Source organism: Octopus bimaculoides, chromosome 1 (assembly GCF_046866305.1).
Source record: "Octopus bimaculoides isolate indiv1 chromosome 1, ASM4686630v1, whole genome shotgun sequence".
In the NCBI taxonomy this organism is placed as follows: domain Eukaryota; kingdom Metazoa; phylum Mollusca; class Cephalopoda; order Octopoda; family Octopodidae; genus Octopus; species Octopus bimaculoides.
Genome location: NC_142928.1, coordinates 88,589,592 through 88,617,020, shown reverse-complemented (window position 1 = coordinate 88,617,020; position 27,429 = coordinate 88,589,592). Strand labels below are relative to the sequence as shown.

Genomic DNA, 27,429 nt, shown 5'->3' with positions numbered 1-27,429 from the left:
TAACAGAATGAGGAAAACAACTAAATATTAATTTGAAAATATAACTTTTCTCAGATTTCTTTTTTATTTTTCACAATTTAAATATTGGCAGATGTAAAATGAATATACTTGCTTTCAAAAATTTACAAAATCTTTCAAAATTACGTAGTCAAAATTAAATGTTTTAATAGCTGGTCATGACTTGTAATTGAGCTTTTCGAGATCAACAATTAGGATTTATCATGATTTAGAAGGCACACATTTTACCTAGGGAGAAAACAATAAATTTAAAATAGAAAGTGATTACAAACATTTTTTATTACAAAGATATAAAAAAAAAAAATTGAAATTCTGGTCATATATTTTATACAATAAACTACAATTGAAAAAGTAGCTGATGTAAACTAGATACGATTATAGTAAATAAAACTAAAAATAATTTTTTTTATACATGACTAGAAGATAATAGTAACATTGAAAATAATGTGCACCTATCTTTATATTGTATCAAACTTGGAAATGAAACTTATTGAAACTTATACCCTAACAATGTCTAAATTATTTTTATGAAATGCAAAAGAAAATATATAAAAAGCATATATTTCATTGAAAATATTAACACTAACAAATTGTCACAATAGCTTGGACCTGTTGTAGTAATGTTTATTATTAATATTAAATATCATTAATATACAAGATGTTTTAGCATGCCAGGCAAAATGCTGAGTGACATTTCATCTGTCTTTACATTCTCAGCTCAAATTTCAGAGGTCAACTCTTTTATCCTTTCAAGGTTGATAAAATAAGTATCAGCCAAGCACTGGAGCCCATGTAATCAACTTACCTCTTTCCCCAAAATTGCTGGCCTTGTGCCAAAATGTAACGTAAAATCAATATTAAAATAATTACAGGGGTAGGCATGCTCATTTTGGGTTCAGTACCACAGTGCTCTGGAGCTGACCAAAGCCTTGTGAATGGTTTTGATCAGCAAAAATTGAAAGCTGGTGATCACACAGACATTTGTACATGTGTATTTGTTTATGTTTGGGGTCTACAAAAGTTGCTTGCTTATGAGCAGTGTTGCTTTCACTTCTCCAGTCAACAAATTGCTCAACTGCTTAGAGCCATTGAAAAATGTGTTTAAGAGATCCCTTACTTGAAAGGGGCTGTATAACAATGACTCAACAATACATTCATCTAACTCAGAGGTTCTTAACCATTTTTTATCAATGGACCCCTTTTATTACTATTTTATTCTGGTGGACCCCATAATTTTATAGAAACTTCTTTCAAAATTCCCATTTTCTTTTTCACATATTAATTTGTGTAGGTTCAACTATGTAAAATGTTATAGAAAGAAGCCTAGCTGTTTCTTGCAATACGTACCAATACATACATCTAAAGCAAGTTTTTTTCAGGGGACCCTTAAAATACTATTGTGGATCCCCAATTTACTATTTTGTTGCATGGACCCCCACAAAATCTTATATGAACCCCGGCTGACAACCACTGATCTAACTCATGCTGGCATGGAAAAGAAATAGATGTTACAGAGGAAAAACATTTAGGTAACTGATGATGTATTGAATGGCACACACCAAAAATTCTCAATGAACTGAATGGAAAAAATATAATTTTTGAACATGAAGATGCAGGCATGGCTGTGTGGTAAGAAGTCTGATTCTCAATTACATGGTTCTGGGTCGAGTCCAAAAGGGTGGCACCTTGGATAAGTTCTTTTCTACTAAAGCCCCCAAGCCAAGTAATGTCTTGCAAATAGATTTGGTAGGCAGAAACTGTATATATATATATATATATATATAGTTTTAGGGAAAAGAACCAAGTTTCAAGAACTCATCGATGAAAATCCACTATCACATATAGAAAAATTAATAATTAAGAGCACAATAAATGAGTATAATATAAAACAAAGTAAATATAAGATAAAGATAGTAAAATGACTACACGTGTTTCATAACTAATTTTCAAATAGAAAGGAAATTTAAATCGATTAAAATCAATTAAATTATCGAAAATAAATTCTATTCAAAAATACAGCTAATCGTCAGGTCGTAAATAGAACAATAATTATAATAAATAAATATATATATCAACTAACAATAAGTACCAAATGAATTTATCTAAAATACTTATTTTATAAAGATAGAAAAATTAATAAAAATATCAAAATATCAAAATAATAAACATTCCATAATCATCCCTACTTCCATTATAATATATACTAATATGTATATTATATACAAAAACCAGCTTACATAAATTATTATCGTTTTAAATACAATTTAAACGAAGTTTAAGGTTAAAAAAATAATAAAGATAAAATTAGTACATATTTAACCGGTGTAATAGTTGTATTTTTGAATAGAATTTATTTTCGATAATTTAATTGATTTTAATTGATTCAAATTTCCTTTCTATTTGAAAATTAGTTATGAAACACGTGTAGTCATTTTACTATCTTTATCTTATGATATTTACTTTGTTTTATATTATACTCATTTATTGTGCTTTTAATTGTTAATTTTTCTATATGTGATAGTGGATTTTCATCGATGAGTTCTTGAAACTTGGTTCTTTTCCCTAAAACTACATATTTTTATATATATTATAATCTATAAAGCTCAATTTAATTTTAATTTTTTATAAATTGATTTTAATTGAGTTTTTACCTGTAATTTTGGATTTTGTCCCTAATATTATTATTATATCATCATCATCGTCATCATCATCATCGTTTAACGTCCGCTTTCCATGCTAGCATGGGTTGGACGATTTGACTGAGGACTGGTGAAACCGGATGGCTACACCAGGCTCCAATCTAATTTGGCAGAGTTTCTACAGCTGGATGCCCTTCCTAACGCCAACCACTCAGAGAGTGTAGTGGGTGCTTTTACGTGTCACCCGCACGAAAACGGCCACGCTCGAAATGGTGTCTTTTATGTGCCACCCGCACAAGCCAGTCCAGGGGCACTGGCAACGATCTCACTCGAAAATCCTACGGGAGCCAGTCAGGCGGTACTGGCAACGGCCACGCTCAAAATGGTGCATCTCATGTGCCACCCGCACAAGAGCCAGTCCAGGGGCACTGGCAACGATCTTACTTGGCTTGCCGGGTCTTCTCACGCACAGCACATTTCCAAAGGTCTCGGTCAGTAGTCATCGCCTCGGTGAGGCCCAATGTACAAAGGTCTTGCCTCACCACCTCAGCCCAGGTCTTCCTGGGCCTACCTCTTCCACGGGTTCCCTCAACTGTTAGGGTGTGGCACTTTTTCACGCAGCTATCCTCATCCATTCTCACCACATGTCCATACCAGTGCAATCGTCTCTCTTGCACACCACAACTGATGCTTCTAATGTTCAGCTTTTCTCTCAAGATACTTACACTCTGACGGGTATTCACATTGACATTACACATCCAACGGAGCATACTGGCTTCATTCCTTGCAAGCTTACGTATGTCCTCAGCAGTTACAGCCCATGTTATATATATATATATATATATATATATACACACACACACACCTACGTTTTTGTCTTTGTATTACTACACCAATGCCAGAGAACTAATGTTGGTTTGTTTACGTCCCCATAACAGTTTAGTAAAGGGACTGATAGAATAAGTACTGGGATCAACTGGTTCAACTAAAAAAAAAAAACCCCCCGCTTCAAAGCACCCCAGCGTGGGCCACAGCCAAATGGCTGAGACAAGTAAAAGATAAAAACCAAGACGCACATTATACAAATCATTACTCCTCACCTTGTTTTTTCAGTTTTCTCAACAGTTTTCTCAACAGCTTTCTTTTGTTGAGTTTTACTAATTGGGGATGGAGTTTTAGCAGCATAGAAATTGCAAACTGACTGCGGCAGAACCCACTGAGAAAAGAAAAAAGAAAAAAGTTGTTCATTGAGACATGAAATTTTCTATAGCATTAGCACCATTTGTTTTTTTTGTTTTTTGTTTTTTTTTTGAAAATTATCATCATCATTTAACATCTATTGTCCATGTTATGGGTTTGGCATTTTGACTGGAACTGGTAAGCCGGAGGGCTGCACCAGGCTCCAGTCTGATTTGGCATGGTTTCTACAGCTGGATGCCCTTCCTAACGACAAGCATTCCGAGAGTAGTGCTTTTTATATGCCATCAGCAACGACCATAACTACAATTTCACGAGTGCCATTTACATGACACTGACAATGGTCACAATTACAGTTTCACTTGGCTTGACATGGCCGTTGCCAGTGTCATATAAATGACACTAAAACTAAATCATTCCATAAAAGTGTCACAAGCCAGTAGACATTGATTTTCAAGGGGAAATTAACTCTAGCATTCAGATTACTTTGTCGAAAGTAATACTTATTCATTCACATTACCTTGTGATTTCAATGATGTAATTGTATATTTTTAGAATGATATTGTAAGATAGGTGTAAGAATCCTGATTTGGTTAGTTTGAACATAAAACAGGTTGAATATTTGGGCCTGATATGGTCAATTTGAATAGTAAAGGGTTAAAAAGTTAAGCTGAATAAGGCTAATAAAAATAGTATAATACTCAAAGTTGAGTGTATTAGCTAAATATCTGTTTTGGTTTGTAATCATTTTGTGCATTATGCTAATAATTTATAAAAATTTAAATAGAACACATTAGGAAGAACATATTACCTGATGTTTGCTATCCAATGTGGGATTCTGTAAATGGACATTTGTTTCACACTGAGACTTCAAAAGAGACAATCCTGAAAAAAAAGAAAATATTTAAGTTTTAAAGAGACTGGAATATGACAAAAAACACAGGAAAAAACACATTACATGGCAAAAATATTAAGTAAAATTAAGACATTGTTTTGAGGAGCGATAACTGAAAACTTATCACTGAAAGGCAAGCCAAGCAAAAATGTAATTAATGCTGCCTCAAGTGAAGAACCCCAGAACAGTGATGTAATAAACAGCTAGACCAGATCTAGAAAAACAAAGCCAATTACATTAACTGCGCAAAAGAATCAAGGCATCATCCAAGTATAAGAATTATTGGTAAAGAATAGTTTGGTGGTCAAGCAAAATAATTTATTTCTAGGTAAATATGAAACTGGTACTCCCACATCTTGCATGACCAGTCAACAGATGTTTGTTTGATAAACTTTCAGAACCCTGACCATCCTATTCATAGCAGCCTACTTCCCCAAGAACACAATATAAGTGCTTATCATCATCATCATCGTTTAACGTCCGCTTTCCATGCTAGCTTGGATTGGACGATTTGACTGAGGACTGGTGTAACCGGATGGCTACACCAGGCTCCAATCTAATTTGGCAGAGTTTCTACAGCTGTATGCCCTTCCTAACGCCAACCACTCAGAGAGTGTAGTGGGTGCTTTTACGTGTCACCCGCACGAAAACGGCCACGCTCGAAATGGTGTCTTTTATGTGCCACTCGCACAAGAGCCAGTCCAGGGGCACTGGCAACGATCTCGCTCGAAAACCCTACAAGGCCAGTCAGGCGGTACTGGCAACGGTCACGCTCAGGATGGTACATCTTATGTGCCACCTGCACAGGAGCCAGTCCAGAGGCCTAATGTCATATGGGCCACATATCTTTTGTATCTTTTCGGAGAGGCCTTTCACATAGGGTAGACAGACTGTAGACAGTTTTTTGGTTTCATCAGGGCAGTATTCAAGAGCAATACAACACTTCGCAAATATCTCCTTCGGGTAAAACCACCAACAGAAGAGAATATGACCAAAAACTGTGTGTACTCCATCCCATGCAGCTGTGGTAGGTTATACAAAGGCGAAACATGCCGCCCCCTCAAAATAAGGGTAGAAGAACATTGCAAAGCTGTGACACAAGGAGATATTGATAAATCGGGTATAGCTGATCATGTATGGCAAAATGGAGACCACCTCCCCCTGTAGGATGAAGTTAAAATAATAGACAGGGAACAACACTGGAAAATACGAAAACTAAAAGAAGCAGCACATATGCTAAGACACAACAACCTCCTAAGCAGACCGAGTGCAGATATGAATAGCATATGGGAACCGGTATTGAGGAAGGATAGAAAAATAATAGATTTATAAGCCCTAAAATTCACTCCATAATTACCCATGGGCATATGGTGTAGTGGTTAAGAGCGCGGGCTACTAACCCCAAGATTCCGAGTTTGATTCACGGCAGCGACCTGATTAATAATAGTAACATCGTTAGGAATGAGAACCCAGGTTCGAAATTTCTCCAAGACACCTGACGAAGGCTGGAGGGTATATCAGCCGAAACGTTGTGTTAACAACAAACAAGATGAGGACAAATATCCGTCAAATGTAAATAATGTGATTATTTATTTTTAGAATGACATTGCAGCATAAGTGTAAAAAGCTAGATCTTGCCAGTCTGAAGATAAAACAGGTAGGTTGTTTTGACCAGATATGACTGGTTTATATTGCTAAAGAGTTAAATTTAATTGAAATATATAAGCAGTATATTCTGGTTAGCAACACAGGAAGAGTTAAGGGTATTTACTCAGTAAAGATTATTCAAATACAAAGTAATAAATTCTTAAAAAAAAAAAACATCTTTTTCATAAATGTACTAATTTGGGATAAAAAAAAAGGTTCCTTTACCTTGTGTATTTGTCTTGGGGAATTGAGAGAACCACTGATCTAGCAGCAGGTTGCTGTATCGTGGTTGTTCAAAGAAACGTAAATATTTTGTGGTAGAACTCGTTGGAAATATTCGTTCAAAATTTCCACATCGCTTTTCTTCATCAAGAGTCAAAATCAAAGTTCGAATGTCATAAGGTGTTAAAATATCTAAGATAGTCTCCTGGATTTGCTATAATCATAAAATTAGTTTAATATTTTAAATGCTGAAAACAACAAAAAAAATCACTATTCATCAACCACAAAACAAGAAAGTTTATAATCACTTCAACCACCACTATTGATTCACTACCTGCTTTGCATTCAACCCCACATTTTTTACCTATCTTCTCAAAATCTATCCCCATCCACTCCTTCAGGCTCCCCATCTGGCATATACTCATGCCAAATGCAGAAAACTGGCAGCTACTTCAAACCAACAAAGTCACCAGCCCTGACAATGTTCCTTCTATAACACTCAAGCACTGTGCTCCAGACCTTACCCGTACACTAACTCAATTCTTTATTCTCCCAATCTCTACAAGGACATATTCTGACATTTGAAAAGCTTGCTTCAGTGTGTTCCATTCCAAAGAAATGGCAATCCAGATGAGTCCTATTGCACTCTTAACGTCTTTTAGATGAAGGAGACAGTGCATTAACAATGATATCTCCAACACCTAGAGTATCTCTTCAATGAACACTTGTAGAGCTTCCACAGAGCCAAATCCACCAGCAAACTACATCTTTGTGTCACTCATCAGTGAGTTCTTGCCATACAGATGACTGGTGAAAGCATTGTGTTGTTGCCCTAGACATCAACAAAGCCTTTGACCATGTCTGTGACCATGCAAATTGTCTCTCAAAACTTCACATATCTCTCTTCATCTCTTGAATTGGCAGCTTCCCAGCAGACTGCACTATTGCAGCATATGCTAAAGAAGCTCCTAGTTTCTGATTGTTAACAGATTCTGGTGTGCCCCAGGGTTCAGTTTTGTCTCCTATTCTTTTCTTTCTGCACAACGACCTACTTGCTGCAACATCTAACAACAGTTACTCTTATACAAATGATATAGCACATCCTTCCTCCTTAATCTTCCCTAACCGTGCATCATCCACTTGCAGCTGACACCATATTTGCACTGATTTGATACAAGGAGACTTCAAGCATCCTATAATGGGATGCTATGCCAATCGTATCTCTTTTAGTAGCAAAAGACTCATATCAAGAAAACATTATCACACCCCAATCCACCCTACCGAAACGAGCAGCTCTCAATTACAGACCTCATGATCACTCCAAATGCTGTGGATCTCTCCTGGTGAGAGCACATTATTAACATAATTAGGACTGCATCCCAAAGACTCTTCAGGGACAGAAAATATTTCCGCTCAAATGAGGCTTGCAATGGAGCATTGCTGCTCAGCATCTGGGTCAACACTGCTACTACATACAGACATCCTGGACTATATCCAGAGAAGGGCCACTTAACTGACCGGTATTAAATGATTCAAGACATGCTCCAGCTGTTGGCCCACAAGCATCAGGTCACCTCTGTCTTTCCTATCACTACTAATAATGTCCTCTGCTACACAGAACTGACTTTCTTGTACTTGCTCCACATTCTTATCCTACTCATCTCTCCTCCTCCTATCAGCCTTACGTCAAATTTCCCAGGCTCCACACTGGGCACTATCCAAATCCTTCATCCCCAGAACATCAGGCCTCTGGAATCTTCTCATATCTTTCTGTTTCCAATCATGGTAATATTTCTCCATAGCCAGGCATGTTTTTAATGGCAGAATGGAAAAAACAACACTGCTTGTATGATGGTGATGCTCATTTACAACCATCACATGATGCCACTGCAAAGGTACACGCATACACGCGTGCATGTACACACAATGGACTTCTTTCTGTTTCCATCTACTAAATCCATTCACAAGGACTTGGTCAGCCCGGGGTTATCGCAGAAAACATTTGCCTAAGGTTCCATGCAGTAGGAGTGAACCCAGGACCACATGGTTAGAATGCAAGGTTCTTAAGCACATAGTCATGCCTGCACCTATTTATATACCAACAAGATTCCATTTGGGGGGGGGGGGCATAAATTGAAATGAATTCAGTACCCGTGGAAGAGGTAGGCCCAGGAAGACCTGGGCTGAGGTGGTGAGGCAAGACCTTCGTACATTGGGCCTCACCGAGGCGATGACTACGGACCGAGACCTTTGGAAATGGGCTGTGCGTGAGAAGACCCGGCAAGCCAAGTAAGATCGTTGCCAGTGCCCCTGGACTGGTTCTTGTGCGGGTGGCACATGAGATGCACCATTTTGAGCGTGGCCGTTGCCAGTACCGCCTGACTGGCTCCTGTAGGATTTTCGAGCGAGATCGTTGCCAGTGCCCCTGGACTGGCTTGTGCGGGTGGCACATAAAAGACACCATTTCGAGCGTGGCCGTTTTCGTGCGGGTGACACGTAAAAGCACCCACTACACTCTCTGAGTGGTTGGCGTTAGGAAGGGCATCCAGCTGTAGAAACTCTGCCAAATCAGACTGGAGCCTGGTGTTGCCATCCGGTTTCACCAGTCCTCAGTCAAATCGTCCAACCCATGCTAGCATGGAAAGCGGACGTTAAACGATGATGATGAATAAATCAAAATAAAACAAAGAACATTAACTTCTCCTCACCTGGTCTAGTCTGTGTTGAGAATAGTAAGAGTGCTTTGCTTTCTCATCAGTGGATATGCATGTACTGTATAGACGTTTATCCAAGCAGAGTTTGTTAGGAGGCTTATACTGACCACTAAAAAAAAAAAAAAAAAAAATTACAGAAATAACCATGAAAGGTACAAAGTATTTTAATTAGATTAATAATTATCGTCACAAGAAACAAAGAAGCTGGGGGTTGCAGGTGCAGGTTAAATAGAAAGTTGAGCTGCTCATGTCATTTACAAAAGAATACATAAGAAGCAATGTGAAACAAATGGCTAACCCTTTAGATATGAACCTGCCTGAAATTGTTGTTATGTTTACAGGGATGTAAATACACCAACACCAGTTGTCAACCAGTGTAGGGGGATGAACACACACACACATATCGTTTAACATCTATTTTCCATGCTAGAATGAGTTGGACAGTTTGACAGGCTAGCTGTCCAGACTCCAAATTGTCTGATGTAGCATAGTTTCTACAGCTGGGTGTCCTTAACACCAACGATTTTAAACACATTCCTGGAAGCTGGTACATCATCATCATTTAATGTCCACTTTCTATGCTGGCATGAATTAGATGGTTTTATTGGAACTGGTAAGCTGAAGAGCTGCACCAGGTTCCAGTCTGATTTTGGTTTGGTTTCTACAGCTGGATACCCTTCCTAATCCCAACCACTCCACGAGTACAGTGGATGCATTTTATGTGTTACTGGCATGGGTGCTCTTATGTGTCATTGGCACAAGTGTTTTTACATGTCACTGGCAAGGATGCTGTTATGGGTCACCAACACTGGCCGCTACTGCAATTTTACATGGCTTGGTGGGTCTACTCAAGCCCAGCAAATTGCCAAAAGTCATGATCACTTGTCTCATCATCTTGATGAGACCCCACATTCAAAGATCAAGCTTCACCACCTTGACCCATTTCTTCCTGGGACTATCTCTTCCACAGGTTCCCTCCAGAGATTGGCACTTCTTTATGCAACTGTCCAGCACAGTTACCTCTCTTGGACACCACATCTGAGGCCACTTAAATCCAATTTTTCTCTCAAGACACTTACACTTTGTCATACACACACACTAACATTGCACATCCAGTAGAACATATCAGATTCATTTCTTCCAAGCCTTCACATGTTATCTGCAGTCACAGCCCATGTTTCAGTGCTGTGTAGCATAGCTGTTCGCACACAGGCATCATACAATCTGCCTTCCATTCTGAGAGAGAGGCCCTTCATAGCCAACAAAGGTAGAAGCTCTCTGAACTTTGCCCAACCTATTTTTATTCTAGCAGCTATGCTCTCGGAGCATTCACCTCCAATGCTGACTTGGTCACCTAGATAATGAAAGCCAACAACTACTTCTAGGTATTCCCACTGGCACGATGGAGACTATTTTCTGTATATTTCTAGAGTTTATTGTACTTGTGCATCTGCCACACACAAAGACTACATAAATATTAATGACCTGTAGGGAGACCGTATTTTGTTATACAACCATAATATACTGCAAAGTATATTAAACGTTTTTATAATTATTGTGTTCTACTGTGTTATCAGTGCTATTACATCACCTGTTATGGTTATCTCAACAGATTTTCTATAGAAATTATATCCAATAAATGATAGTGGATACAAGTATTTGGGGATTTTAGAACTGGATGATATGGAGGTAATCCCATTAAAACTTTCAAGACTTATCAGCTTGCTAGATACTGTGCATCTTTTAAAGAAAAGTATTATCTGTTTGAGGCCCTTGTTGTGATCTGACAGATGACTAAATAATCTGGTGCATTTTCCATCTACACTGTGACAAAATAAACAACAACAAATACAATAACCATGATCATCTCACTTACTTTTCTGAGTGATTATTCACGACATTGGTTACTAAATCATCTTTTGCAGGTAAGTGAAAACCTGCAATATTTAATACATCACATACCATAGGCTCTTTGATACTCACATCTAATGGAGTATTGGAATGCAAACTGAAATAAGAGAATACCATTATTGTTAACTATTTAGAATTTTTTTTTTACAAACTTCATATCTTTTTCTGTTGGCCTTCCATGCATGTACAAGTTTCATCCACAATTTATGGATCATATACTTTTTAAACAAAAAATGGACACCAAAATAGTACACTGTGCACCTATTCAGTCAACAATGATTTAATGGAGGGAGTGAGCTAATATACAGTACATACATTTGCTCACTAAAAACAAATCATTTGTGCAGGTTATTCAGCATGAAAAAAGAATCAAAAACTAAACATTTATACATTGTCTTTGCCAAGAGATTCCATTATATATATATATATATATATATATATATATATATATATATATATATATATATATATATATATATATAACATGTATATAAATATAAACAAACATTTATTTTTATCATAAGCACCAAAATGCCTATTACAAGACAAAAATAAGATGATAATTTATTTTCAAGCACAGAGATGCCATCAGAACAGCAGAAACATTGGGTAAATTACCCTTACAAACAGCCATATATTATACACACATACACACAGAGTGGACCAAAAGTCACAAAAGGATTTCAATATTTAATAACTCCTTTATTTTCGGTTTTCAATGTACAGTACCAAAGCATTGTAGACAGTACCTTATAAAAAATAACGTATGTTTAGTGTGGAAAAAAAATCTGTAAATAGAAATACAAAAAAAAATAAAATAAATTATCAAAATTTAAATCCCTTCGTGACTTCTGGCCCACTCTATGTCATCATCATTTAATGAACATATTCCATACTGGCATTCGTTAGACAGATTGACAGAGATCAACTAGCCTGAGAGCTGTATTGGTCTCTAATATCTGCTTTGGTAAGATTTCTATGGCCAGATGCCCATCCTAATGCCAACTACTTTTATAGAGTGTACTGAGTAACCGGGTGTCTTTTGTTTTTTGTTTTTTTGTTTTGTGGCACTAGTACTCATGAAGTCACTTGAGGGGTGTATTTTGGTCAGAAATCTAGTAACAAAAGGGTTAAGACAGTATGGTGTGATTTAGAGATTTGCTTGTTACTTCCAACAGATCAGACATCCATGTCAAAGCTTTCCCTGTTGCACAAACTACTTTAATAGAAATGAGTCAACATAGAAATATTTCAAACTAACTGAAAGAATAAAATAAAATTACCTTGGTGAAATGTTGACTTCCAATAGCCATGGCTTCAAATACTCATCTAAGATAATATCAAAGCCAAATAATTCATAGACTGAATAAGGTGATTTCAAGTTGGCTCTTGTCATACTGCAAACAACAGCTTCACCACTGAGACAAATAAAACAGTTCAAGTACTGATTAAAATTCAAAATTAAATTGAAACCAAGCAAGTCAATAATGAATTAAATCTATTTATTTATTAATCTAACAATGAAGAGCAAATACATGCTTTGAAGATATATAAAAAAAAAGTAGAGAGCAAGAGAATAAAAACATAAGAACCATTGTAGATTATGTTCAAACATTATACCTACAGACAGGGATGGTTGTGTAGCTAACTCTTTTGATACCAATCAACCTGAGACAGCTCTTGTTTCTATGATACAAAACATCCTCATAAAGTGGTAATATTTAAATTGAAGCCTTCCAACATAATTTTATGTGAGAACCTTTTGTTAAGTTATATTCTGAAAATCTTAATTTAGGAAATCCCACAGAATGCCTCAATAGCAATATGGTCATGAAAGATTTAAGAATGTCATTCCCTCTGCACAGAATCTTACTCAAGTATCTTCTACTAACAGCCTCATGTTGACAATTACCTTCCAAGTGAAATTTAGAAGACAGATCTAAGGAAGTTCATCATAGGCGCAGGAGTGGCTGTGTGGTAAGTAGCTTACTTTCCAACCACATGGTTCCGGGTTCAGCCCCACTGCGTGGCACCTTGGGCAAGTGTCTTCTACTATAGCCTCGGGCTGACCAAAGCCTTGTGAGTGGATTTGGTAGACGGAAACTGAAAGAAGCCCATCATATATATGTATATGTACATATATATATATGTGTGTTTGTCCCCCTAGCATTGCCTGACAACCAATGCTGGTGTGTTATGTCCCTGTCACTTAGCGGTTCGGCAAAAGAGCCTGATAGAATAAGTACTAGGCTTACAAAGAATAAGTCTTGGGTTGATTTACTCGACTAAAGGCGGTGCTCCAGCATGGCCGCAGTCAAATGACTGAAACAAGTAAAAGAGTATATATGTAGATGTGTGTGTGTGATCCTCATTTAATGTTTATTTTCCACGCTGGCATAGGCTGGACGGTTTGACTAGAGCTGCACTGGATTCCAGTCTGATTTGACTTAATTTCTACAGCTGGATGCTCTTCCTAACACCAATCACTTTACAGGTGCTTTCAAACAAAACTGTTTTTTGGCAGGCATTTGCTTTGCCTGACTTGCACAGATGTTTCATTGTCACTTTCACCAATACAAATGCAATGAAACAGTTGATGGTTGACTCACTAGAAGTCTCAACCAATGACGTTATTGTACCAATATAAAATAAAATATGTAACATGTGAAATGTTTAGATCATTCTTTAGAATTATCTGAGTAAACTGGGTAGATTGTCAGCACTCACATCATTAGGAAGACATTTCACAAGTTAACCCCTTGACAGCCATATCTGGCCCAAATATTCTACCTGATTTATGTTCAAATCAGCCAGATCTGGCCTCTCACACCTGTCCAACAATTCCATCGTAAAAAAAAATAAAACAATCACACCATTGAAATCTCAAAGCTATGAGATAATGCGCGATTAATCAAAATAATCGTAAATAAGTAAGTATTACATTTGACAGCGTAATCTAAATACTAAGCTGAAGTCAACCCCAAACAATCCCTGAATTTGACACACACAGTAGTAAAGATGTTAATATAGGAAATGGATTTCATTGCAGAGGCATAGAAACAGCAATCACTATACTGAGGCATCAATGAGAAGACCCAGGTTTGAATACCACTGAGTTTTTACAGTTTAATTCTCTTACATATGTACTTCTATATTTACACATTTTGCTTTGCTAAACATTTCAATAATCCTAATTTCCATTTTATTAATATGCATGATATTTCTATTTCATATATTAAATATTCAAATTTCCATTTCATATTACAATAAAACATTTCAACATTTAAAATACTCAAAATATTTAAATGTTTAGAATGAGTCAAGAAATTTTACAATCTTCCATCAAAGAAAATGAAAAATGAAGTCATAGAAGTCAGGTGTACAACACGATACTATAAATTGATAATTAAATAAAATGTTAAATTCGACATACCTTACAATTGTCTTTATTATTATATCTTTGATGGATTCCCAAATAGGTTGGCTATTAATCCCTTGTTTTTTCAAGTAACTCCACAAAGCTTTTAAACTCCTATAATGAATATAAGTATTTAATAGTTAATGAAAAGAAATGGAGAACATATTGAAACTCTAAAACTAGCTTTGAATCCCTTTTTGGTCAAAGATATACACTTCATGACAGATAGGGCTACGGGGTTGTGTGTGTGTGTGTGTGTGTGTGTGTGTGTATGAGTGAGAAAAAAAAATGCTCAAAGCAGGGCAGACAATTTATCAGAATGTGGAATAAACAGCCTGCAATCAGAGCCCAGAACCAGTAGCAAGAGGAGTGGTGGATTCTGATCCAATAACATTCAAACTAGGTATTTCATAATTATGAAAAACACAGCAACAATCAACTTTTGACCTGTAGATTTGAACTCATAGCCTACAAAGTGATCTTTGCTTTAACCACTCACAATCGCATTCAAAGTATAATTAGATGTTCAAGTAATAATCCCACATCCTATTCTACATGAGTAAAATACCAGTTATAAAAAGTAATTCATTTTATTAAAGTTCAGTTCATACACTTATATTAACCCTACCAGTGATCTCATATTAGATCACTTAAAAATTACAAATTTCGTAATTATTTGTCAATATTTACACATATCTAACCTTTTTGCTATATCTACTAAGTATATTTCTCTGATATTCAAATGAGGTTTGCTAATTTTTCACCCAATATCTCGCTTATTTCTATTTAAAATGTTATTTTGATCATTCCAGCATATGTTTCTAAGGCTGTTTTATGCTAGAAATCAAAGTTTCATAAAAAAAAATTCCAGTAAATAGAATTATGGGAGGTAATGGGTTAAGAGAAAACTATAAAAGGATTTTTCAAAAATATAGAAAAATACATTTCATTTACACTTGTAACGTTTTTAAATAATGATCTATGTGATTGCTTGACCTGCCACAAAGAGCAACTCAAGTCACACCTCACCATCTACAGCAAAATAAGATGTGCTATACAGACTTTGACTAAGGAGGCACAATAATGTTGAGAAATGTGTGTTAGAGAGAGAACTTAGTTCAAGCACCAAGTGAATAAATATCAATTATTTTAATATAAAAAGCAAGAAATTTGGCATTCATATTTGAAGTGTTATATGTACAAAATTTAACCCTTTGCCTGTTCAAAACAGCTAGTAGATGCACACCTTGCAGAATTACTGCCAACAACTTTCAATACAGAAAGTTGGAAAATAATACTTCCATTACCAAAAATCCTATCTGAGCTATTCAATGTCAAGATTTATCAATAAGGATACTAAAAAGATAATGTCATTAAAGAAATAATAAAGTGAAAAAAAATTTTTTTTTTCTTCTTGAAATACTGTAATTCTTATAATGAACTGTCACTCTCATTATATTTTCATTGATAGAATGAACCAATTTGATAATGGAAGTGTTAACATGCATTATGTATTTTTCATCTTTCCCACACTGACTTTTCACAGGTTGACTTCAGACCAGATACACTTTATCCAAAGGTCATTTTCTAATTTGCTTACTACTTTGAGAACACAGATTTTTCCAGTATATCTTAGAAACTACAATAAATGTAACTAAACACTTCTTTTTCTATACATCACAAAATAAGTACGCATTATACATACAATATTTTTTTGGTGTTTCATAGCTCATAATAGGAGCCAAGCATAACATATGAGTATGGTATTTAACATCAGTCATGATTAGACTGTTCATACTGTTTTAAATAATACGTTTTGACAATATACAGCTGCAACAAATAGTAACAGCAAAAGCAGCTCTTATTTATCACACATGTACTACTAAAACAAAGAAAAATAATACAAACCATTTATGGCCTTGGAAATTGTCTCCCATGTTATTTAAGTATGATGGATTCATCTTATTGATACTATAATTAGTGAGATGTATGCAGCGGTTGTTCAAACTACTGGTAGCAGTAGTGTATCTAAAAGAAAAAAAGGTTATTGAAAAATGATGTATCGTGTGAGACACTTCATAATTTCTGTCAAAATATTTTAAGAGTGGGTAACCTAAAAAGCCAGGGCAATTATTTTATCTAAATTTTAATTGTCATGTTAAGTTTTCTTCCCAAACCACATGGTTTCTGGTTCAGTCCTACTTAGACAAGTTTTCTTTTACTTAAGCCCCAGACTAACCAGTCTTGTAAGTGTATTTGGCAGACAGAAGCTAAAAAGAACCATTGCACATACACACACACACATGCATGCATGCCTGCATGCAAAGTGTGCCTCTTTGCCTTGATATCACGCAATAGCTGTAAGCATGTGTTACCATCATACAAACAGCACCCTTCATTTAAAATCTTCTAGGAAACATGTCTAACCACGGGAAAATATCACCTTGCTTAAATGCAGGTAACTTTTGGCATTTGGCTATAGAAAATCAGTTGCAACTAATTGTCTTATTCATGCAAATATAGAAAAATAGGAATTGAAAATGTCATTTAGCACCTGAAAACAGTCAGAAAATACTTAACTTCACCTGTTATTTTGCTAAGCTTACAACCAGATCACGATGTGAAGTTGAGTACAAACATTATTTGCACAACTACATCACTATTAACAAAATTCAGTAGAGATTGATAGCAGTAAAAAATTATCATTAAACAGATTGAATAGTCTTCAACAGACCTGACACAAGATCAGTTATATTATGTTGTACATTCAAAGGAGGTGAGCTGGCAGAATCATTAACACACTAGGTAAAATGCTTAGTGGCATTTTGTCAAGTCTTTAACATTCTACATTCAAATTCTGCCAAAGTCAACTTAGCTTTTCATCCTTTTGAGGTCAATAACACCAGGGTCGATGTTATCAACTTCCCCGTCCCTCCCTTGAAATTGCTGGCCCTGTGCCAAAATTTAAACTGTTATATTATGTACATGCAGAGTAATAAAGGCCCAGGCTTGTGATGTGAAAATTGTCCCCCACATAGAAGAAAGCTTGATTAATTCTAACTAACCCTGATATTTGTTTTTAAATAAACAATAACACTAATTAGTAAACTTAAACTCATTTAACAAAAATATTTGAGAAGATATAAAATTTTTAGTGAAGTTTAAATTGTGTACTTACTTGCAAGATGCAAATCGAACCAGGCCATCATCATACAGGTATATTCGAAGTGGGTCGAAAGAGCTTACCAGAATGTAAAGACGAATATCAAACTTACTACTATTAATAAGGAACGGCCGAGACAGATACCTAAATAATAGAAATTGAAAGCATATAAACCAGATGAAATACTCTTTTATTCACCACCACCCCATCTATAAATCATAATTTATATTTACCTTTGAACTATTATGGGTCTTCTTTTAGGTATTTGGCTCCATTTATAAATAACTCTGATACCTTTACCTCGAGCAGATGCTGGCTGAAAAAAATTACCAAGTTACAAATTATAGAAAAATTAAAGAATAACAGTTCAGAACAAATGTTAAAAACAAAACAAAAACCTTAAATTATTTTGGTAACAAGCTTTATATGGGAAGTGATATAAGATTTCAGTAAAAAAAAGGGCAAGCCGGGTGAGACCTAAATCCAAGGCCTCTGCCAGGGGTGTAGCCAGCCCACTTATGCGTACCTTCTTTCATTGGACACTAAACTCCACTTGTGAAGACCTGTTGAGACAAGTGAAATCAAAACCGAACTAAATTTGACGACTGGCACCCATGCCAATGTCGTCTCCTTCATTGGACACTAAACTCGGCTTGCGAAGACCTGTTGGGGAAAGCGAAATCGTGATGGCACGTATAAAGACATTCGAGCGAGATCATTGCCAGTGCCTCTGGACTGGCTCCTGTGCAGGTGGCATGTAAAATACACCATTTTGACCATGGCTGTTGCCAGTACCACCTGACTGGCCTTCGTGCCGGTGGCACATAAAAGCACCCACTACACTCTCGGAGTGGTTGGCGTTAGGAAGGGCATCCAGCTGTAGAAACTCTGCTAAATCAGATTGGAGCCTGGTGTAGCCATCTGGTCCACCAGTCCTCAGTCAAATCGTCCAAGCCATGCTAGCATGGAAAGCGGACGTTAAACGATGATGATGATGATTTTTCCATGTCAAAAAATGGAAATCAATTTCATGTTATCAAGTAGCAAATCTGAATGATTTTTGAAAGACATGGAGAAATCTAGCAAAATATACAGCAAACAAAAACAACATGTATTATTGTAAATCAGATATTTTGGTTTTTAAAAATGAAACAAGCGATTCTCACAACAGTTCTGAAAGCGATGAAGAAAATGAATTTGTACCTAGAGAGAGAATTTGAAAATTGTTTTTCTTTGTGATTTTTTTAGAAGAGACTGAACCTAGCCACAGTCTTTCCAAGGAAATGAAATTGTTAGATTTTGTTTTCTTAGTTTGTTTAACCCTTTGGCATTCAGATTACACTTGTCATTTGTAATACTTATTCATATTGTTTTGAATTAATCATGCAATGATGAGACTGTTTATGATTTGAATGACATTGTTGGGTATGTGTAAAAAGCTAGAGCTAGCCAGTTTGAACATAAAACAGGTAGGACATTTTGGGCCAGATAAGGCTGGTTTAAATGCTAAAAGGATAAAGCAAAATTGCAGAAATGAATCATTAAGCTGAACATAAACTTCTAAACAAAAAAAAAATGGAAGAATGTCTTTACATACAGGCTTTTAACCATAGCTTAGCTGGAGCTAAACAGCAACAAGGACAATGGTGTTATTATCATAAGCAGCCACAAATATATGAGAATCAAAAGAAAAATCCGTAAGTATGAAGTTAACAAACGAAATCATAAAAATGGGGGAAAAGTGTCATAGCTAAGATGCAAAGGAATTTAGTTTTGTAAAAGAGTAGATATATTTCTACTGAACAAACTGCAGAGATAATTCCCTACCTTTAGAGTTTACTTTCAAATGCATGCATCAGAAAACGACATTTCCAGTTGTTAACAATTGGTTCAAAGGAGGGATATAAGCCACTTACAGGTTTAATTATCCATTTTACTCGATTTCCACCATCATCCCAGTTTTTCTTGAAAACTTTCAGGTCAGTGGGAAGAATGAAGGTTTGTGGAAAAAATCCATATTCTTTTTTTCCAAAATGTGACTGCAGTTTAGATAAATTTCTCCACAGTTTATCTTTGCGGCCTATTTGAAAGGATCCAGGAAAGTGATTAAGCTGCAAGAGTTGTAAAATGAAAGTATACTTAATCTTTTAGGAGAGTGAAACAAATATTAAAATAAATATTATCAATCATAATTGTAAAATTTCTACAAATTTCTACATACAATAATAGGCACTTGACAACAATGCTCCTTCACTAGTAAACCTAACCTAAAACAGAATAGCTACACCCATATCAATATCTCATACCTCCACACCCTATGCATAGACAATACACAAGAGACTTGATAATTTCTGATAAGCCCTTCTAGCAACTGGTACACTAAGACCAAGATTTATCTTTAAAGTCACAAAATATTAAAATCTGATCAGTAGCTGAATGGTAGTTAGGAGCTCAGTAACTATAGACAACAGGTGAACGGTTTCTTCCCCCTGCTTTTCTATTCTATCATATCTACATTATCTCAACCCCGAACTAGCAAACTGCGTACCACCTTAATCCAATTCTATCTGCTTCCTCTCGTCATCCTTGCTTACCACCTAAATCCCATACTAGTGACTTTAGTCAACCATTCTTTGCCAGAGTTGTGACAGTCTGTCTTCTACTTTCTCTCAACAAAGAAATTAACAAAACACACATTTTGGTTGAGTCATATTTACTATTTATTAATTGCATATGCTATTAAATTCATGCTTTCATCACATTTGAATCCAGCAATAACAAAGACTTTTTTTGTGAATTATTGACTTGTATCATATATTTAAATCCGCTGAGTGTTTGAACTTCATTAGCAGTTAGTCCTCCTATCTTTAACATTTTATCAAAATTAAACTTTACAAAGAAAATTCCTCTCTAAAATTCATATGCTAATTCTTCACACAGCAAATGTAGTACAATTTTATTATAAGTGAACATTAACAGAAGGTAATAGGCAAAAATCTTCTAAACTTGCACACAATGTAATATTAAAACAATGCATTGTACATAAAAGTTTTTCCCGTTTCAGATATCAACAAAGATTACAGTTGATGGAAATAAACCATAGAAAAATGCAAAAAAATGATGAAAGTAAAATATTCACAAGTTTACACAAAATCTTACTTTTTGAAAATCCCGGAGAACTCTAAAAGCTTGGCTTTTCATATGTTTTCCAAAACAACCAATCCAATCATAATGTTCTGACAAGATATAAATATAACATAAAAATAAAACATTGAAAATGATTGAAAAAATACAACAGTAAATGTACAACAGTTAAGCTGATAAGGTACAAACTTCGATGGTTTTGGAGGTAGCACTTGGTCATTCAACTAACTGCTTATATCCCTTTTTGTTAAGCGAAATGACTTAATTTGTAAAAACATTTTATGTAGTTCTTTTTGTATGCAATTATATTTATATGCATGTGTGTGTGCATATCTTTCTTTTAAACATCAGTATAATACCTGAACATTTTATAAATACAGAGAAATTTAAATGTGAAGTAGTTAGAAAAAAAATGATTTTTTTTAACTTCCATAGTATTTGAAACTGCATACCAACTTTACAAAAATATAAAAATTCTTCATTTAAAATATCATATGGCATTAAATATAGAACTACATGGTTGTCTTGTGAGCTTAACCACATAACCACAGCTGTGCCCAGTTTATACAGCCATTGATTACACTGGGAATGCCATACAGGAAGACCCTACCAACTCCCTTTCTGCTTCTTAAGATCACCTCCCATTGATAGTAGTAATTGGTTTTCATTTCTGGTAATTAAAACCTTTGTGTGATCAAAGTTGATTTTTAGATCTCTCAATTCGTAACCCAACTTAAATGTTTGCAACTGTTCTTTTAAGAATTCAACTGATTTTTAGTTAAAAGAATTATATCTTAGCTATACAAGAGCTCATAGGTACACAAGTTAGTTGAGGCAGATTCTCTACAGCCAGAACCCATTCCTGACACCAATTCTCACCTGTTTCCAAGTAAGATAATATTTCTTCGTGGCAAGATAATATTTCTTCGTGGCAAGACAAAATCAAAAATGAACGACACTGCTTATGTGACAGCAAACACTCATAATCATCACATGATGTCAAGACAAGGAGACAGTAACACACACACACCATTCCCCATTTAGCAAATTCACTCACAAGATCCACCTGAGGCTGAAAGAGAAGACATTCAAGGAGGCATGAGGTATTCAGTAGGACTGAACCTGAAACCCATGTGAATAGGAAGCAAATTTCTAAACCTGCATATATATATATATATATATATATATGTGTGTGTGTATGCATATATATGTACAAATATACATACAAACACATGTACATATGAACACACACACGTATGTGTACATGCATGAGTGAGTGAATGTGTGTTTTCTCCTTGTTTTGATATTTGCGCACTCATTATCACTATTCACACAAATGTTGTCCATTTTTTTATAATCTACCACAAGAAACATGCCCAGCCAATGAGTTGTTTGTTTTTCAAAAAATAGAAGGGAGAAACACTACCATGCTTGTAAAAAGGTGAAGGTTGGCAACAGAAAGAGCATCCAGGCATAGAAAATCTGTACTTAAGTTTTACCCAATTCACTCATGTAAGTATGAAAAATGATATGCATAATATATATATACACATACACACAATTATGAAAGAACAGCTATGTGTGAGATTATTTTATATTTGTACATTGTTCAAGTATTAAGGCAAGATGATTAAGTAGCTAAGTTACCATGCTTATCAGTACAAATTCACTGTCGACATTTTATTACATCTTAGGATAAAACTATTTGTTTCAGATTAACTAGCAGTCAGACATGAATGATTGATTATCAGGAAGTTTACCTCTGCCATTGTATCTACAGCTCTTCTGATTATAGATCTGATGGTATATCTACCTAGAGTATGAGTTATTGACACTAACATGTTGGAACATTTATTTTTATAGCTTGGTGTCCTTTCTGATACTATCAACAATATTGTGAAAGAAAAAAGTAACTTATTACTGCAACTATTTTACATATATACATGCATAATATACAGATATATATTGGTTTCAAATTTTGACACAAGGAAACAGTTTGGTTGGAGAGGGACTAGTCAATTACATCAATCCCAATGATCAACAAGTGTTCATTTTATCAACCCTGAAAAGGATGAAAGGCAAAATCAATCTAAGCAGAATTTGAACTCAGAACAAAAAGACAGCCAAAATACCACTAAGCATTTTGCTCAGCATGCTGAAAATTCTGCCAGTTTGTGGCCTTAAATACGGGTATATACTACAACTTTAAAAAAAAAAAAAAAAAGCAATGGCTTGCAAATTAATGACACCTTTTCAATCATATCAAGCAAATTATAAAGCATAACTAAATTAACAAAATAATGAAGTCTTACTGTTTGTCAATTTAAAGCGAGCTCTGACTAAAGCTGATTTTACCACAAGGGGTGTGATGGGACTCAGACGCCAGCGCAAAAGGCGATTCATCTCCAAAGAGAGACTTTCAACTGAAAAAGTAAACAAAATAAAACATCTACTATACCAATGATGATGATGTACAACATGGTCTGACCTTTATTTTAAAAAATTATATCATAATTATTATATCTATATACTATAAACAAGTGTATGCATGTAGATTTTCTTTAAATGCTTGTTTGTTTTTATGCTATTTTGAAGTTAAAGATTTGTTAATTTCTTAAAGATAAAAAGAATGATGTGAATATAAGTTATCAAAAATAAGCTGTACCTTTACATCCGCTGTAAACAAAATTTATAGTTGGTGGTACATTCGGGAATAAGCTGGGAGTAAGAGCTGAACACAAAGTAATAGCTGGTGCAGGTGATGAAGAGTACATTTTTTCCTGGCTAGGGTGCGAGTCAGAACTTAGTAATTGCTTAGATAGAAGGCTACAGCTACTGACTTCATATTCTAAAATAAAAACAGAATTTTAAAAGGTTTAAAACAGCTTTGAAGAAAAAAAAAAATAAGCATTAAAACATTAAAATTACACATATCACTGCCATTTTCATGTTTGATTTTTTTTTTTTTTTTTTTGCTGGAATATCTTTTATGTCATGCAATTCAATCTTGTCCATGAGATTCTAAGACCTAACTATCATTTCTTGCTATGGTCTTACACTACCCACCAAAGTTAGCATACAACACTTTTTTCAACAAGATATTGTCCATACTATAGCAACTGGTTCTGTTGTACATGCTGGCAGGACCCTTTAACAACCAATTGTTCTCTCCATTCTCTTGCACTATAGAGCTTTGATGTAGGTTGACACTGCACATCCAACAGATCACAGATTGTTTCTCTTCTTCAACCTCCTTCAATCTTTGATATTTAATGTTTAAGCCTCACAGCTATGTTGCATTAAATGTTATTCATACTGCATTCACTTTACCTTTTACACACAGAGAGAAACCCTTTGTTACCAAAAGCATCAACTGCTTTAACATCCAACACTCTTTTCTTTAGCTAATAAACTTTCTCTATAGTCAACTTCAACACAGAAGTGTATATATTAGATACATAGTATTACTTCCTCCAAAGCTGTATTATTTTATAATAAAGGAATAAGTTTATAAAGTATGGAAAAATTGTTTTAACCCTTTAACATTTAGATTACTCTCAAATGTAATGCTTATTTATTCACATTCATTTGAATTAGACATGCATTATCTCATAATGTGATTTCAATGGTATGATTATTATTTCTAGAATAATATTGTGTAAAAGATCAGATCTGGCCAGTTTGAACATAAAACTAGAATATTTTGGCCAGACACGGCCAGTTTAAATGGTAACAGGTTAAACAAATTACATGAAAAATATACGATATATATATATGAGATTTTACAGAAAGAGGACTACAAAAGAATTTACCTTCATAATCTGAAACACTTTCTTCGGTCAAAGAATCGTCAGATTCTCCTTCAGAATTAATTGTTGTAGTGTCCCCATCTCCAAGTAACCTTGTATTGAGATTATATAATAAATACATTGATGATAATCATGATACAGATTATTATTTTATAATTATTATAAATTAAAATTTTAAAATGTTATGGACCAGAATCCATGCTGATGTTAAGCTGGTGTTTGGTTCTAACAGAATTTTGATGGAAAGTTTTCATTAAAATACAAAGGGTTTAAAAACCATCAATTTTTAAATCAAATAATCAAAGACATTTTCAAGTGAATTAGCATAACAAGAGGTTAGAAAACAAGCTACTGAGATAACATATTTGACAGTCAACTGATATAGGTGAACATGCATGAAGCCATAATAAAAATAAGATTGTAAGAAACTATTGGACAAGGAGTATGTATCATGGTTTTATTTCATCTAGCTTGCTAATTTCATTGAATATGTAATGTTGTAACATCACATATCCAATTCTTTGTTTTCCTTATCTATTTTGGTTAGGGAAGAATAATATTCAGTATTGTAAAAAAAACATCAAATCTCATTTACAATTAACTTATATTACCAGATTTTTTTCACTTTTTACTTCATAAAAAGTGTAGGCTTCTCCAGGTGCAAAATTTTAAACTACAAATGCCTACAGTTTCCTAAATGGAAGAAGCAACAGATACTAAAAGCATCTCCTACACAACCACAATATAGTTCACATAAGGCTCCTGGTAGTTTGCTGTGCTTCAGAAAATACATCAAGCTATGTAAAATCCTAATCTTGCAAGCTCATAAGTGCTGGTGTCATGTAAAAAGCACCCCTGCCAGTGCTATATATAAGCACTCAGTACACACTGGAAAGTGGTTGGTGTTAGGAAGGCATCCTGGTGTAGAAACCATGCCAAAACAGACATGGAACCCAGGTAGCTCCAGCCAAACCGCCAACCCATGCCAGTATGGAAAACAGACGTTAAATGATGATGAATTCTCAGTTCTAAGAAAAAAGGAAAATGTTTACTTGTCCACTGAAGAATGCAGGTTGATGAGATATGTAGCCTAAGTCACAACTGCCACCATTCAGCCTAGCTAAAAATGATTTAGCCCTTCAATGTATACTGTATCATACACAGCATATGCCAGGTGATTTTATCATTAAACATGTATCAATTCTTTCATTGCAACAAGTGGACATTTTTAGTTTGGCACCAATTTTATATTAATGGCTGCTAGAGTACAGTCAGTGACTTGTACTCAGGCAGCCACTTTGGCTACTTAAAGCAAAAATCAAAAAATTTTTTCTGAAAGCCAAGAAAAGTCATTCGTTCATTCACATTTGTCTTAAATAACAAGACATATCTAAGTTTAATGAGAAAAAAAAATGACACATTTTCTATCAGACATATATAACACTATTTTCTACAACACAAAATCATACCATTTCACTTTATAAACAAAAATATCAATACACTTGCTATGTTTTCAATATAGCTTGCTTTTATTGTGACTCAAAACTTGTCACATTTTTGTGTATTTGTTAGTGTCCATTTTCAACTTGTATTTCACTATCTGTGTAAGAACACGTGATGAACAATCATTTAATGTTTGTTTTCCTAGCACAGCATAGATTTGATGGGAACTTTTTATTTATGGAAGGAAGTTAAAGCTGGATATCCTTCCTGTAACCAACCTTTAGCTGCTTATCAAATAAAATATTTTTTTATTTCAAAAGTGCTGAACGATCAGTTCTATTGTCACCATTTTGTTTAGGTGGTGACAAGTGAAGCTATGGAATGTCAACATTTGTATACACACACACACACACTCAATAGGCTTCCATACAGTTTGTCAAACAAATGACAGGCAGGCAGAGATCAAACTAACTGGGATTTCAAGTTTCACATATTGGCTTGTTCTATCAGTGAAGGAATCTTTGCCTGCTAGTGTTTTTATAGGGAACAAAGCCACATCAAAAGCTTGGATGTGTATGATGGATTTTATGAAATGTTAAAAATTTCTACAAGTAGATTTTTTTTTTCATTTTAAACAGAAAACTAAATAAATGGTTATCGATAAAAAAACAGATTCAGTAGTCAGGTTAGTAAAAGGATTGATGAAATGGGAAGTTTTGGAGGGAGTAGAGAAAAGAAATACACCAGATAAAAATGCTTATTGGATATAGGTCACTATAAGATCAAGAAAAAAACAATACCTCAACATAGTTTCAGGTAGCTTGGAAGTGGATTGACTAACAATGTTATTCTAATAAAAGTTAATAAGTCATGTGGAGTTTAATTTAATTCACTAAATAAGCATGCTAAATATGGATGCATCATCATCATCGTTTAACGTCCGCTTTCCATGCTAGCATGGGTTGGACGATTTGACTGAGGACTGGTGAACCAGATGGCTACACCAGGCTCCAATCTGATTTGGCAGAGTTTCTACAGTTGGATGCCCTTCCTAACGCCAAACACTCCGAGAGTGTAGTGAGTGCTTTTACGTGCCACCGACACGAAGTCCAGTCAGGCAGTACTGGCAACGTCCATGCTCAAAATGGTGTATTTTACATGCCACCTGCACAGGAGCCAGTCCAGCGGCACTGGCAATGATCTCACTCG

At 35.0% G+C, this 27,429-nt stretch overlaps 1 protein-coding gene across 4 annotated transcripts in view; it reads right to left on the bottom strand.

The window, feature by feature from the left end:
* Positions 1–27: 27 nt before the first annotated feature.
* Positions 28–27,429, bottom strand: part of LOC106872256 (tubulin monoglutamylase TTLL4) — a 36,105-nt gene continuing 8,703 nt past the window's right edge. For 3 of the 4 annotated variants that reach the window (XM_014919178.3, XM_014919179.3, XM_089353603.1), the window contains 16 exons: positions 24,781–24,869; positions 23,634–23,816; positions 23,281–23,391; positions 20,984–21,060; positions 19,741–19,935; positions 18,058–18,140; positions 17,840–17,968; positions 16,570–16,689; positions 14,677–14,775; positions 12,527–12,661; positions 11,209–11,340; positions 9,327–9,441; positions 6,622–6,832; positions 4,666–4,739; positions 3,758–3,873; positions 28–246 (listed from right to left, as the gene is read on the bottom strand). In XM_014919178.3, the coding sequence (XP_014774664.1) occupies positions 243–246; positions 3,758–3,873; positions 4,666–4,739; positions 6,622–6,832; positions 9,327–9,441; positions 11,209–11,340; positions 12,527–12,661; positions 14,677–14,775; positions 16,570–16,689; positions 17,840–17,968; positions 18,058–18,140; positions 19,741–19,935; positions 20,984–21,060; positions 23,281–23,391; positions 23,634–23,816; positions 24,781–24,869 (1,873 nt within the window). In that variant the 3' untranslated portion in view covers positions 28–242. Of the gene's footprint in view, positions 247–3,753; positions 3,874–4,665; positions 4,740–6,621; positions 6,833–9,326; positions 9,442–11,208; positions 11,341–12,526; positions 12,662–14,676; positions 14,776–16,569; positions 16,690–17,839; positions 17,969–18,057; positions 18,141–19,740; positions 19,936–20,983; positions 21,061–23,280; positions 23,392–23,633; positions 23,817–24,780; positions 24,870–27,429 lie in introns of those variants that run through there. The other variant, XM_089353608.1, reaches the window with a different exon arrangement.